The sequence below is a fragment of the Andrographis paniculata genome, unplaced genomic scaffold, assembly GCF_009805555.1.
Source record: "Andrographis paniculata isolate CXL003 unplaced genomic scaffold, ASM980555v1 Contig9END, whole genome shotgun sequence".
Taxonomy (NCBI): domain Eukaryota; kingdom Viridiplantae; phylum Streptophyta; class Magnoliopsida; order Lamiales; family Acanthaceae; genus Andrographis; species Andrographis paniculata.
In genome coordinates this window covers 1,556,815-1,572,604 of record NW_026137639.1, presented here as the reverse complement: position 1 = coordinate 1,572,604, position 15,790 = coordinate 1,556,815, and the positions used below count along the sequence as shown (strand labels likewise).

Below are 15,790 nucleotides of genomic sequence, written 5' to 3'. Positions count from 1 at the left end.
TATTTTTATAAAATTAGTTTTAAGTTAAATATAAAAATAAATAAATTTTTATTATTTGTATTATATAAAATTTTATCCAAGTATATATTTTATTGAGATATTTTTTATAAACTTGATAAATAAAAAATAAAAAGTTAGTGTCAACAAAAGATTCTCTCCTTACATGGTCTATTTTAAAAATTAAATAAACATCTTTTTTATTAAAAATTTTATTGATTTTTTTTTTTTAATTAGAAATTGAACAAATATTTTAAATAACGTATTTGATTGTATATATTTTGATGTTTGTATTATTTTGATAATAAATGTTCAGTTTAAAAATAAAATTTTGATACGATATTTCAAATTAAAAATAAATTGCGTATTTTTTTTATATATATATTTAATTCGTAATAAAAGTTGAATAATTATGTAATTAACTAAAAATTGATAGGGACATTGTATTGCATTTATTACAGCAAATTTCGCATGTTTATGCGCTGCTTCTGCCTTAATGAAGTCTTTATTTAAAATGTCTACTTTTGACTAATTCATTCATACAAAACTACAAATTTATTTATTTAAATTTTTCTAAAGAATACAACAAAAGTTGGGTTTGTGCATTTTATTTTATTTTATTTTATTTTTCTATCACTCTCTTCTTTATTTTAGATTTCCTAACATCACTGCGATCTCTTTGCTTTTACTCATTAAATAAAATCTGAGTGTGACAACATGATAATATTTAATTCATTCAGATAAGTTTTTTTTTTTTTTTTTTTTAATGAAACAAATTCTTTGAAATTTTGAATTTGTTTGAAAATGCTTTGTCCCATTTATATTTTTAAAAAGAGGTCCTTTAAAAATTAATTAAATATCTCCTCATTTCTATAAAATAATTAAAGCTTAAATAGATGTTTAACAGGAGTATAATACTTTGTTTCATAATCCTCTATCCGTCCAACTACAAAGTATACATATTTCTATTTTGGGACGTTTACAAAGTAATCATTTCATTAAATACCCTATTTTTTTCCACAAATATTCTTATTTTACATCGCATCATTATTTAACAAAAATGTCATTAAATTACTTTTACATATCCACTGTAACTAAAATAATATTATTTCTTAAACTCCGCTCCAAAAGTAAATGTATATTTATTGCTTGGACGGAGGGAATATCATTTTGTTGTAAATTATAGATGAGAAGCATAATATGCAAGAAATTTATCATTAAAATTTGATATAATAATTATAACTTTGTTTAGTTAAATAGTAATTTTCTTCACAAAAATAATCATTATAGAAATATCTAATTATTTTTAAAAATAAAATAAAATACAGAAGCACTTAAAAATAATCAAAATCATTCTAAAATACAAGAAAATACATCATACTCCTATATAATTATGGCACGCCTAAATTTAAATTTTAAAAAATATATATATGTTGTTCGAATTTCTCGTGGCATATCATTATGACACGGAAATTGAAAATAATAAAATTAATTGCAACGCAATTTGAGGTTGCGAAAAAAAATTAAAAAAATAAAAAAAAAATGTATAAATTCAATGAATAATAAAATCCACATTTTCTTCAATCGCTTAAAACGCGCCCAAATTAAAGGCGCCAAAATTCATTATTATATTTTTACACCTTGCCTTAAAATAGGATGTCGGGCTGGTCAAACTTTGACCCTTTCTCAATGAAGTAAAATGACGTGGCGTCTCACTACTGGCCCCATTTTTCACTACTTTCTTGCCGCATGCATTTTCTGATAAATCAACTAATATATTTTTATTTTATTTTATAGTAAAAGGCAAAATGTTACTAGAAAAAATGTTCCATTATTATCCCAGTCTCATTGTAATTTCAAATATATATATATAAATTTACAAATAACCCTTAACAGATATTTTGAAAGTTCTTTTTTCTTATATATATAATTTAAGACCTCCAGTCCTTATCCGAAAGTGCATTCCGATAAAACCTAATATTTTGCAAATTAGACTTAACGAAGCAAGTCACACTAGGCAAACCATGTGTGGCAGGTGGACCTGGAATAGTCGAAGTTTAAAACTATGACCTCATGATCAAATTTTTATTTATTATATAACTACAATAAAATTATGTATATAAATTCAATTAAATGAACAATAATATAATAATATTATTGCCAAAATAAGTATATCATTTGTTTATGAGTAAGTACATTTTCGATAGCATAAACCAAGGCCCATAAATAATTTTTATTATTGAATAATTATAACTAATTAAAACACTTATCCCTCAAGATTTTATATACATTGGATCATCAATTTGTATAAAATTATTTAATATATTAAATAATATAATCAATGAATGATTATATTATAGAAAAGGGAAAAGAGAAAAAAAAATAAATAAATTGAGAGATACATACAAAAAGAAAATTTAATCTTCTTTGCTGTTCTTCACTTATTCCTTAATTGGTTCGACTATATCTAATATATACATACATATATATATATATATTTTTTATTTTGTTAGTAGTAATTATGCGAATATTCGATCGATACCCTGTAATGGAAATTGAGAGATAAAAATAGCCAATTAATTTTGATGTTTCTGAAAGTAAATTGATGATGAAATTCCCTATTTTGTATATTACTTAGCCAATTCATTGTAGGAATTAAATAATTTTTCTTATATAAAAATATAAATTGCTTATCACATTTCAATGACTCTATTTTGGGACAATTAGTTCAAATTGGTGTGATAGTCGTGTACTATTTTTGCTGGGTAAATTGCCCCTTAGAATCATCACAAAATGCATTTCATTTTGGTTTGGATCAAATTTGGATATTTGAATTGTTTATTTTAAATAAGATTTACTATAATATTTTATACACGTCTTTTTATTAATATTATTAATAATTTGTATTTTACTTACTTACAAAAATTAATAATTCAATATATAAATATTATTTTCTAACTTATTTATGCTTATAATAAATATCTTAAATTTAAAATACCAAACAAAAATAACGGTATTTTATATTGATTGTAGTTTTTTTTTTATTATTAATTTTTTTCCAATTCTTTTTTATGATATTTAAAAAAAAAAATTGATAAAAATATAGTATTAATTTTAACTTTCTTTAAAAAATATAAAATCAAAATACTTTTTAAATATAAAACACAAAATACAAGTCAAAACATATTCATAGTTAATTTCTCAAGGCCATGTTTGATTGGAGAGATTTGAATTAAAGACATTTTTTTACGCAACCCTTTCTATATTTACACTAATAAATTATTACAGTGTTTGTATTAAAGAATTGATCATGTAAATATAAGTTGAAGATATTTTAATATTAGATTAGAAAAAAATATAAACAAATACTTAACAGTGTTCACGAATTTTTTATTTTTATTTTTTATTTTAATATGGTTTTTTTAGAGAAAAATAATTTGTTGTTATTAAAAACGGATAAATTTAATATAAGAATAAAAATGAAAATAGTGATTTCAAGTTGAAATCACTATTATTTATGGTTTTTTTTTAAAAAAAAAACAAATATATTACTTTTTTTTAATAAAATATTATTTTTAAAAAAATTTAAATTAAACAAATATATATTTATCGTCAATTAGTATAATAACATTTCTCTATAATCTTCTCAATTATATTTATCATTTTTATATATCCCGCTTCAAACTATTATTTTTACATTTCTTTTGTCCTGCTTCGTAGTATGCAATTTTTTATTTTTTTAAAAAAATAATTATACATTAATACTAAAATACTTTTAAATGTTTACTTGAATTACAAGTATATTATTATACATACAATTATTTTATACATAAAATCAAAGGATAAAAATGTTAAAAATTCTTAAAGACTTCTACCTAAGTAATAAAGAATTATTATTTTTTAATTTATTGCAAAATCTCGAATAACTCATTTAATTTGGGACAAAAAAATATATAAGAAACTAAAACATATTTTAAAAATTGAATTAAGATTATTATATATTTAACATAATTTATTTTATATATAGCACATATAAGAAGCAATTATTAACTAAATATTTCATTCGTCTCACATATGGTGAAATACTTGATTTTCGACACAAGAATATAGGTAAATATAGTAAACATAGTTGATTATAAATGAAGTGATGTAATAAAAGAAATATATATTTATTTTTTTTTATTTAAGTGGTGTGATAAAATTAAATATAGTTAATTATTTCTATTTTGAAATATAGAATATACTAAAATAAAAATACGGCAAAATATGTGAGATGAAGGAAATACTTTATATTATATTGTGATAGAAAGGTAATATTAATTATCTATATATATTAAATAAAATTATATATAAATAAAACATAGTTAGATTTTGTTTTAATTGCAGAGGTTAGTTAGTCGATATAATTAAATTACTTTATGTAATTAAAATACTTTTAGAAATGATTTAATAACTGTATAATTGATTTTATATATATATATATATTCTAAGGATTTAAAAATTAGGCTAATGATCATGTGCTGATATTATACTTTAATTCAGCATTGCTGAATCTCATATTAAATGGATAAAATTGCATTTTTAGCCTTCTATTAAGTAATACTAAATGAGATTAGCGGCTGTGATTAACTTCAGCCGTGTTGATTTTTACAATTTCAGTATGATATCAGTATTGTAAAAATTATATTTAATTGTTTATTGAATGGTTATCGTGTATGCTTATTTTTTATTTTTCCGATTAGCATAGATAAAATAGGCAAACAATACATTCACTTATTTCATGTTTATAAGTGTGATTTATCAAGCTTTACTAAGGCTCCGTTTGGATTGATTTCTGTAAAGTATTTTTGGCTTTTACTTCTAAAAAAAAATATTTTTTTATATTTGCATTGACTTCTCCTCGAAATCAGAAACAATTTTTAGGCTCCAAAAATATTTTTTGAAAAACACATGAGAGAGTGCTTCTGAAAAAAAAGCAGAAGTACTTTTACTATCTAAATACAATTAACCATAATAATAATAATAATAACAAATTAAATAATAAAAAAATAAAAAATAAAAAAATTTAATTTATATAAAAATTAAATATAATTGTATTTTAATTATTAATTTAAATATTTTATTTTAATTAAATTTAAAGTTTATGATTAAAAATATCACATTTTAAAAATATAAATTTAAATTATATAGTAGATAATTTAATATTTTTAAACACTATAATTTATAAAATTAAAATAATTTGTAGAATAGTATTATTTAAATTTAATTAAATTTTTAATTTTTTTCATTTTTATAAAAAATATAAAAAATGCAAATATAATTTATACATAAAATTTAATAAATATATTTTCAATTAGTTTAGATAATTTAAATTTTTAAATATAATTTATAAAATTCTAAATAAATTAGAAAATTTTAATAAACAATATACTACTATTTACATTACTAAGTCCTATTTGGTAATTTTAACAGTTTAAAAGCACATTCAACTTTATTATATTCAAACAATTTTTTTTATAAAAAACTGCTTTTATAATTATTCATCCAAATATAAAATCGACTACTTCTGCTTTTGGCTTGCTTCTACTTCTGCTTTTTTAGCTTCTGTTTATTTTTTAAGCCAATTTAAACGGACGCTAAATGTACTACTTATATACTGTCTTGTAAAAGTAGGAAAATGAACTTGTGATCGTAGGGTTATGGGTTCAAACTCCGACGTCTTCAAATCATCTGTCACACATGATTCTTCAAATCGGAGATTTAGTCCGTAAGAAATGAATGGGTGATGTGAAGTGAACTCATGAAAATAGGGTTGCAAGCTTATAAATTCTTTATTTGAAATCATGAATTTAAATTCCTAATTATCAAAAAAATAAAATAAAAGAGAAAGTAGAGATTTCAAGTTTAATTAAGTTTTATTTATTCAATTTTGACACAATTCTCAAAATATATAATACTATATACTATTATTATTTTATTATCTCATAAAAAATTAATATATAATTTATAATATTATTTCCTATATTAATAAAACGAATTTTCATATTCTATATAAAAAAAAATTAAATTAAAACACTAAATAATCACATCATTTGAATCATAGCTACTTCATATTTTAACATTATAAAAATAAAAAATAAAAGCAAAAATATGTAAGTGAAATTTAGGCCATCTTCAACCCAATTTAGCGTTGGAGACAATCGATGCCAATAACGCACAGTTAGAGATGATCTTACCCAGTCAAACTCCAATTAAAAAATAAAAATAAAAATAATCGAATAAAAAAGAATAAATCTTTGTCTTAAGTAATTTTTATATTTAATATTAAATTATATAAAAATAAATAAAATTTATATGAGGTATAGTAGATTACAAATAAAACTTGTCTAATAAAATAGTAAACTTTATTTAATAGGAGTGAAAAATCGGTAACAAATAGCTAGTAACTTTATATATATATATATATATTAATATTGATATAATTATATAGATTCCAAATAAACATTTAAGCAAATTTGATGATAAAAATGTTATAATTTAATTAAAATTAAGAAAATTAATTAACATTACTGCCGTTGACTACTTATTAGGTCATCAACTACCATTTCCGTAATTAAAAAATAAAAAATAAAAATTCCAAATTCCGATGTTATCTCTATAACAAATTTCAATTACTACGCAATTAATCGACAATATACATTAAATTATTTATTTAAGAGACTAATAAAATATCCAAAATAAAAAGTAACACAATAAAAGCCTCTGATATTACTTACAAAATTTGGTAAAATAAAAAACAACAATAAAAATGAATAAATAAATAAATAAAAATAAAAGATAAACATTGAGAATTAAGTAAGGCTTATAAATAAAACTCCTTTGGTTTGTTCCAACACTGTCTCTCTCTCTCTCTCTCTCTCTCTCTCCATCACTCTTCGTCTTCCACTCTCCTCACAATGCCTCGATTCCTCTCTGAATTTCTTCAATTCTGATGCAATCTAACGATTCCCGAAGAGATTGCAAGTGAGGAGGAGGTGTCAGATCTGTTATTGCATCTGTAGAATCGGAGAAATCCAATCGAATCCGATCCCCTGTTTTTCCGATTCCTAAAAATGGCTGAAGTTTCGGGGAAGAGCTTCCTACCGGAATCGTTCCCGGGGTACTCCTCCGACATCGCCGGTCAGATGAGTCTGCTCTGGGAGCTGGTGAAGGCGCCGCTGATAGTTCCGTTACTGAGGATTTGCGTGTACATTTGCCTTGCGATGTCGATTATGGTGTTCATGGAGCGGCTGTACATGGGCGTGGTGATAATTCTGGTGAAGCTGTTCTGGAAGAAACCGGAGAAACGGTACCGGTGGGAGCCGATGGAGGATGATTTGGAAATGGGGAGTACCGCTTTTCCGATGGTCCTTGTGCAGATCCCCATGTTCAATGAGAGAGAGGTTAGGTTTTCTCCTGTGATTTCAATTTTTCCACGCACCAACACGTGCGCGTGCGTGTGTGTGAGCGAGGAAGGAGTAACCGTCTTAAGGTTAACGACGGCGTGTTTTCAATTTCAGGTTTACAAGATCTCCATTGGCGCTGCTTGCAATCTCTCATGGCCGGCGGATAGGCTCGTCATTCAAGTCCTGGATGATTCCACAGACATCCTCATCAAGGTACAATTCAACATCTGCAAATCTGCATTTAAATCACACCTGGAGAAATTCGATTGCAATTTTCATTTCTGCGATTTGATTGGTATTTCCTCTGAATGTATTCTGTATTCATTCGTTCGCAAGCACAAATCTCAAAAACCAGAAAAAGTATTCACTGACTAATCATAATCACCGCCATGATTTATTCTGACCTTTCAATCTTTCCGTCCTTTCCATCATTGTTCTCATTTGGCTTTATGTTCCCAACCTTTTCTCTCAAGACATTACCATTATTGTGAGTTCCCCTAGCAGAAATCCACTCAATAATGATTTTTCCGCCATTAACAAATGTTCGTTTCAGGACATGGTGGAGAAAGAGTGCCTAAGATGGGCGAGCAAAGGCTTAAACATCACATACCAAATTAGGGAGAGCAGAGGAGGGTACAAAGCCGGAGCTCTCAAAGAAGGCCTCAAGCACGACTACGTCAAGGAATGCGAATACGTCGTCATCTTCGACGCCGATTTCCGGCCCGAGCCCGACTTCCTCCGCCGGGCCGTCCCTTTCCTCATCCACAACCACGATATCGCCCTCGTGCAGGCCCGCTGGAGATTCGGTAAGCGCTACTCAACCCATTGCTTTCGGAAACACGACATCAATTAATGTTAGATTCTCCGTTTCTGTTAATTAGAGGTTTATAACTAAAGTCGCACTCACACTTGGGGGGAGTGTCGGTGTCGGTGCTCTTATGATAATATTATTATTATACTAAAATCGCTATTGCTGAAAATGCGTTTATTATTATTTTTTAATTAGGTTTTGTTACCCTTTTCGTTTTGCTTGTTGCTTCTTGGAGAGATTTATTGCATTGTTTGCGGGGGCCTGGCCCAGCAGGGGTGGGGTGGGGTGGGGTTGGGGGGGGGTAGGGTGCAGCAGCCAGAGTCTTCTGCTAAGATTAGTTTGTCAATCACGGCATTATTTGATGGCAAAATGGGCATTAAATTTTTTGCCAACACAATTATTGAATTTGGTTCTTAGAGACAGACATTAGACAGTATAAAAATAATGCCCATTTGGATGATCTTTGACATTAGTGTTCTTAATTAGCCCATTATTCCTTCACTCCTTCCCATGCAATGTAATTTAACCCTTTTAGATGTAGTGGGTCAGGCGATAGATTTACGAAACTGTCCCCGGATATGCTGCTGGATATGTGTAGCAGGTTTGTCCTTTTGCTTAGGAAGCGAACAAGAAACAATATGAAAGATGAAATTTTTACACCTTAAAAAAGTAATTTTGGTCAAGGGTAGAATTGTAATTTCCGTACTCCCATGTGCTTATCATGCATTGCTCAGTTCCCCACAGACAACCATCAATGTGTAGCCGCACTGGGAAATTTATCTTTATTTATTCTATTACAGTGTCAACGCTACTAATCAATATATTTTTCGAAATAAAAATGAAGTGTAGTGGTAACTCCAGGTTGTGTTTAGTTATGTGGCAATGAAATAAATATTCATTGTCACGTGGTGTCAGAAGATTAAACAGTTGTTCCCCCTTCATTTTTATTTTTATTAATTTTGCTTCATGGACAAGTGATGCTGCGACAGCTTCCAGCTCACTTGGTCCTAATCAGATAGTTCTTGTCTTGATTTTGGCTTTTTCCCTGTATGGTTTTGGTATCAAGTTTGCATTTTTGAGAGATGACAAGAATAATAATTCAAAGGACAGCTAGAATTGTATTTCCTTTATTGTTTATGGAGCCGGAATGTATAATTATTAAAGATGAGATATTTTGTGGAATTTTGGTTGACAGTGAACGCAGATGAATGCTTGCTGACAAGAATGCAAGAGATGTCTTTGGACTATCATTTTACTGTTGAGCAAGAAGTGGGATCTGCCACTCATGCCTTCTTCGGCTTCAATGGTAGTATTTCTTAACTATCTTTAATCTCTCATCACTTCTTTAGTTAGGCATGCTTAGCTGAAATGATCGGGTTGATTAATTTTTTAATCCAACTCAACTCAATTATGTACGTAAAGTGTTTGTTTTCTTTATTCAACTGCGTTTTAATATATTTAAACCGAACATGGGATCAATGTCAGACATTCGGCTACGAATCTCTCAGCAATTAAACAAAAAGACAGGTAGAATTGAGTAGAGTTTGAGCAACATCATGCTCAATGCTAAGTTTTAAATTTTGTTTAGCTTAAGTGCAGATGAGCATCGTCATGATAATTTATAGTTATGCAGCTTGTGGAATGCTAATGCTTACATTTTCATGTTTGGGATTTGGTTGATCGTCATGATAAATGAATTTGAACTTGAGTTGATCAGTGTTCCAACAAATGTGTTTAAACAAAACAATCCTATCAGGGACTGGTGGAATATGGAGAATTGCTGCAATAAATGATGCCGGCGGGTGGAAAGACAGAACAACCGTAGAAGACATGGATCTTGCGGTTCGTGCTGGTCTAAAGGGATGGAAATTTCTTTACTTGGGGGATCTCCAGGTGCCCATTTCAATCTTGTCTAGTTTATGTTACAAGTTTAGCCCTCTAGATACCATTGTGGGACTGAGAATCGATATGTCTACATATTTTTCCAGGTGAAAAGCGAACTTCCGAGTACTTTCAAGGCGTTTCGCTTCCAACAACACAGGTGGTCCTGTGGCCCAGCCAATTTGTTCCGGAAAATGATGATGGAAATTGCATTGAACAAGGTTTGTTCATTGATATAGACACCTTGAACAAAACCTTTTTATCGTTCTTGGCATTTATCTGATAATTCTTTTTTAACTCTTTGCCAGAAAGTGACGCTATTCAAGAAGTTTTACGTGATCTACAGCTTCTTCTTCGTCCGGAAGCTCATAGCCCACATGTTCACTTTCTTTTTCTATTGTGTCGTCTTGCCTCTCTCGATCCTTGTCCCAGAAGTGTACGTCCCGAAATGGGGAGCTATATACATCCCCTGTATCATAACCACTCTTAACTCAGTCGGGACACCGAGGTAAGTTCTTTAAATCCGTAACAAAACATATTCATTTCGTTATTAATGTATGTATGTATTTATCTGTAAATCCCCAGGTCATTCCATCTGCTGTTCTACTGGGTCCTGTTCGAGAACGTGATGTCCTTCCACCGCACAAAGGCAACCATCATCGGCTTGCTCGAGACCACAAGGGTCAACGAATGGGTCGTCACAGAAAAGCTAGGCGACGCTCTCAAGAACAAATCCAAGACCAAGTCGACTGCGCCAAAAAGATCCCTCGCCAAGCTTCTCGGCGACAGGTACATATATATATACACAAATGTATACGTGTATACTAATGTATATGGAGCTCGCCTAACGTAAATCCATAACTCTGTTTCTTCAGAATACAACTGCAAGAGCTCGGATTCGCAGTCTTCCTTTTCATCTGCGGCTGCTACGACTTCCTCTACGGGAAGAACAACTACTTCATATACCTGTTTCTTCAAGTCATCACTTTTACGATCGCGGGATTCGGCTACGTCGGCACGATCATCCCGAGCTCTTGAGCTGTATGTCCTCTCCTGTCCTGTATCTGTAGTCTACACAGAAATATGTACACAAGAACAACGATTGGTTTCTGTTTGGGTTTTCATTTCAGTTTTCAAATGTCAACAAAAAAAACAAAGAAAAATATTGCAGGCAGCAAAGAAAAACATTGGCAGAAGCTGCAGAGAAAGGCCATACTCATACTCATGATATGATATAGTGAAGAGAGAGAGAGAGTGATGAAAGATCAGATCTTTAGAGTTAGTGCAAAAACTACATTATGTTGTTCTTTTTTTTCCATTTTTTTTGTGTTATTATTGTCATTTTTAGAGCAGTGCTTAGGTTGTGTTATCAATGTATTATTGTATTTTCATTTTTATTTTTTTTATCTTTATATATATATATATATATATTTGAGGGTTTTCTTGTGTTTCCATTTTTGGAGGCTGAATTTCTAAATTTTCATGTTATTAGTAAGTCATTATGAGGGTTGTGATTGTGACATTATCATTGATTTGGTACTTGTTGTGAAAGAACAAACTTAATTCTCGAATGACTTGTCATGATCCATTCTAATGGTGTTATTGTAAGTAATTATTGATCTTGATGGTCCCTCCCAATTTGATGAATGAAGTCCATCTTTTTCAAATTTTACAATGATTTTACTCAAAACTTGTTCGTGCCAACTGCCACCGTATGATTGATTTGAAATTGGATCAAATACAGTCTGCAACAAATAAATCTTGAGGGCATCACATCGGGGGTTTCTCCACTGCAGACAGAGAAACCCCCACGTCATTTGCCTTAAGAAAATAAAAAATTAAAAAATGACATGGAAATTGAGGAAAGAAAGCACCTGTGCTCTGCTCAGCAATTCAACAGCAGTGTTGCTGTATTTAATATTGTCACGTGTCCCAATTAAATTGGGATACGTGGCAAAAAAAATTTAATATATTTTTCTATTAATTTTTATATAGTTTATTTAAATTATATATATTAATATTTTTTATATTACATAAATTTTTATTTTTTTATAAAATAATATTAATTTTGAATATATATTTTTGCTTATTTAAATATAATTAATTTATTATAATAAATATTGACATATTTTTATTTAATAAAATTTTTAATTAAATATAATAAATTAATAATAAATATTTTTAAAAATTAAAAATATGAAAATAATAATAATAATCATATTAATAAATATTTGTTATAACATATAAATTAAATTATTAAATAAATATTAAGAAATATGTATATTAGATAAAATTATTATTTTTTAAATTATTTTTAAAAATCAATAATTTAATAATATAAAAAAAAATTAAAATTTATGTAAATGGGTTTCTTTGATGTGGATATAAAAATGATATAGATTTTTACAATGACGTGGCAGAGAGAGAATATGACGTGGAAGATAAGAGAAATGGAAGAAACCCATTATGGTTTCATTGATACGGATAGCCTAAGGCCATCCACAACACAGAAACCCATCCAGGGTTTCTTCCCATTCTCTCTCCTGTGCCACGTCAGTTTCTCTCTCCGTCACGTCACGAAGAATTCCAACTATATTTTACATTCACATCAAAGAACCCTTTAAAATCTTTACTTTTTCCACCTCATTAAATATTTTATCTATTTATAAAATAAACTTATATTTTTTCATTATATTTTATTCTTATAATATTTAATAAAAATAAAACAATTATTTAGCATAAATAAATAAAATAAATAAAAATAATAATTTCACACTTTGCATAATAATTAAAGTTAAATATTTAATTTTTTTATTTCTTGAAAAATATATTTCAAATTATAAATATTAAATAAAATTTTATATAACAAAATTAGAATATAATATTTTAAATAAAATAAATTATTATAAATATAAATAAAAAAGTATATATTATAAATATTATTTTTAATATTTATTGAATAAGAAAATGGACCATGGCCCACAAAAATTGGAAGAAACGGTACACTCGCAATGTACCGTTTCTTATGTTAATTGGTGTTTTAATTTTTTTTTTATTTAATAAATGATGACGTGGGAGGCGCTTCTCAACAAGCGTCTCCCGTTGTGGATGCCCTAACCCTCTGCCTTGAGTTTCAATGTAAATTTGAAAGTTGGATTTGAGATCGATAACAATTAAATATTTCAATTTAAATAAATTTTCAACGAAAAATTATAAGTGGGTTCTTTCAAAAAATAAAAAATTATGACATATTTTTTATTAATATTATAAAAATTAATATATATCAACCCAAAATAACTCACAATTTTTCATAAATATTATTAAAAAAATACCACGTTAATATAATATATACATGATCCAATTATAGAAATCATTTTTTATATTATCATACCAACACATTGCCCATACCATAAAAATAATAATAATAAAAAAAAAACAAATCAATTAAAAAAATTAATAAATCAATATAAAAAATATTTAATACTCCCCCGTCCCCTCCCACCTATTGTGTCTACACTACTATTTATGTTTGTCCTATATTTCTTATCATTTTGAAAACAATTACACACCTTAAATTAAATTTTATTTTAAAATTTTTAATTTATAAATTTTTTATTTTTAATTAGACTAATTATTACGTAGACCCGCAGCTACCTGAAAATGTGCACTGGGTAAACCTCCGTCCGAACTTAATACCCTGCAAATTATCACCCTACACCAAGGCCACCCCTTACGCAACAATAGATATATTTTTTATTATTTTTTGTTTTGTAATTTTAGAGATATTAAAGTTAGATATTTCACGTACTATTTTCTCATAAAATATATATATTTAATGTGATATTTCTTTTTAGAAAAATACAAATAAATAGTTCAAAAACTTATAAAACTAGGTATGAAACTAAAGTCCAATATTTTAAATAGAAATTTTTGGTTTAGTTGGTTGTGATTTGAAATTAATTTGAAATGAACAATCTAATTAAATTTTTGTTTGAATAGTATTTTTTATATCATGTTTTATACATATAAAAAGGTATATTTTTATTAAAAATTGTGCAAAATAAATAATTTCAATTTAAAATTAAAAAAAAATAAAATTTAGTATATATTTTATAAAAATTGAAAAAATAGAAAATGACACATCCAAAGATACCATTTCATACACATACAGCTGAAGGTGCGCTGGGATACCTTGGGAAATGATATTTTGAATTTAATTATTTGTATAGATGGTAACAAAATAAAAGATTTTTCCTCTATTTATATCTCCCATGGTATTCATTTGACACTATTCATTTTTTTTCTAAAAATATCATATTAAATATATATATATTTTTGAAAATATCAAATCAAATAATAATTTTTTACTTTTTCTAAACTTTCAAATTTTCAAAACCATCCAAAATAATAGAAAACAATATATTTATATTTAAGTCCAGTGGTAAATTTAAATCCATGAATAATATAGAAAGTTTTTGCTTTGAACGTGTGATTCTTTTTTGTATGATTTAAGTCCAGTTGTAGATTTAACTCTCTTGTATGATTTTTGTAATTTTTTTTGCTTTGAATGTGTGAATTTTTTATTTTTATTTTTTTTTTATTATTATTTTTTAAATTTAGTGGTAGAAATGAATCAATTTTAAATTAGACACTAACTCCATTTTAATACTCCCTCCGTATCATAAGTAAATGTTCATTTGCTTTTTGGACGTAGTTTTAGAAATATTAGTATTATATTGGGATATAGCATGAATAAAGTGGAAATGACTAAAATAACTTTATTAATATGTGTGATATAAATGTAATGGCATTTGTGTAATATATAGTAAGTTGTAAGGGTATTTGTAATGTTAGTAGATAGTACAGTACAATTACTAAAAAAAAAGAATTGATACTTTGTTATGAGACGGACTAAAATAAAAAAATGAATATTTTGTTATGGGATGTAGGAAGTATAAGACTTTAAGAATTTTTTATATTTTTTGTATTGAAAAGTACAAAAGTATCAGTCAATTACACTTTTACCGATATTTTCTTTTTCTAATAAAAATTTAGTAATTATTTTTTTTTTGTTGTGTTCTTATTTTATTTTTTAAAATTCAAACCCTCAAATAAAAATAGTTTAAATATTTATGTTTTTATTTTAAACTAAAAATATCATGATTTAATTTATTTATATATAAAAAATAGTTTAGTTTGTTTTAGTAACCGAGGAAAATGGGCCAGTATTGTTGAGTTTGGATCTACAAAACCGACCCACTCTAAGCCCATTTAAAAATCAGTCCAATTAACTGGACAATGTAAAATTAGAAAAAATGGTGGCTGTGGGGTTCGAACCCACGCGCACTTATGTGCAGAAGATCTTAAGTCTTCCCCCTTAACCACTCGGGCAAACCACCTTATATTTATTAAATTATTTATTAAACTATTTAAATAATAATTTATTAATAAAAACATTTCTAAATTTATACTTATGTATTCTTATTTTAAAAAAACATATTATAGTGTATTTTAATATCAATATATATGTATATTTTCTCACTAAATATTATATTAAAACTAAACACAAATCAAACAAAACTCATAATTTTGCTTCTTTTTATTAGATATACATTCATAAATATATTTTATTAAAAATTTTCATGTAACTAATTTG

At 27.0% G+C, this 15,790-nt stretch overlaps 1 protein-coding gene and 1 non-coding gene across 2 annotated transcripts; one reads left to right on the top strand and one right to left on the bottom strand.

Moving 5' to 3' along the window:
* The first annotated feature begins 6,886 nt into the window (after window positions 1-6,886).
* On the top strand, window positions 6,887-11,529 carry LOC127244174 (glucomannan 4-beta-mannosyltransferase 2-like). The gene is made up of 9 exons (XM_051264582.1): window positions 6,887-7,439; window positions 7,557-7,655; window positions 7,996-8,248; window positions 9,449-9,559; window positions 10,010-10,146; window positions 10,242-10,355; window positions 10,443-10,642; window positions 10,720-10,923; window positions 11,010-11,529. Exons 1-9 carry the CDS (start codon window positions 7,110-7,112, stop codon window positions 11,170-11,172), a joined length of 1,611 nt encoding a protein of 536 aa, XP_051120539.1. The 5' UTR covers window positions 6,887-7,109; the 3' UTR covers window positions 11,173-11,529.
* A 3,921-nt stretch (window positions 11,530-15,450) lies between these two features.
* TRNAL-UAA (transfer RNA leucine (anticodon UAA)) lies at window positions 15,451-15,533 on the bottom strand. Its single transcript has one exon. It is a non-coding gene; the product is annotated as a tRNA-Leu (tRNA).
* Window positions 15,534-15,790: the final 257 nt, after the last annotated feature.

Coding starts and splice junctions, on each gene's coding strand:
- LOC127244174 (XM_051264582.1), top strand. CDS start 7,110: ATGGCTGAAGTTTCGGGGAAGAGCTTCCTACCGGAATCGTTCCCGGGG. Junction 10,147..10,241: donor TTTACTTGGGGGATCTCCAG/GTGCCCATTTCA, acceptor ATATTTTTCCAG/GTGAAAAGCGAACTTCCGAG. Junction 10,924..11,009: donor GCCAAGCTTCTCGGCGACAG/GTACATATATAT, acceptor CTGTTTCTTCAG/AATACAACTGCAAGAGCTCG.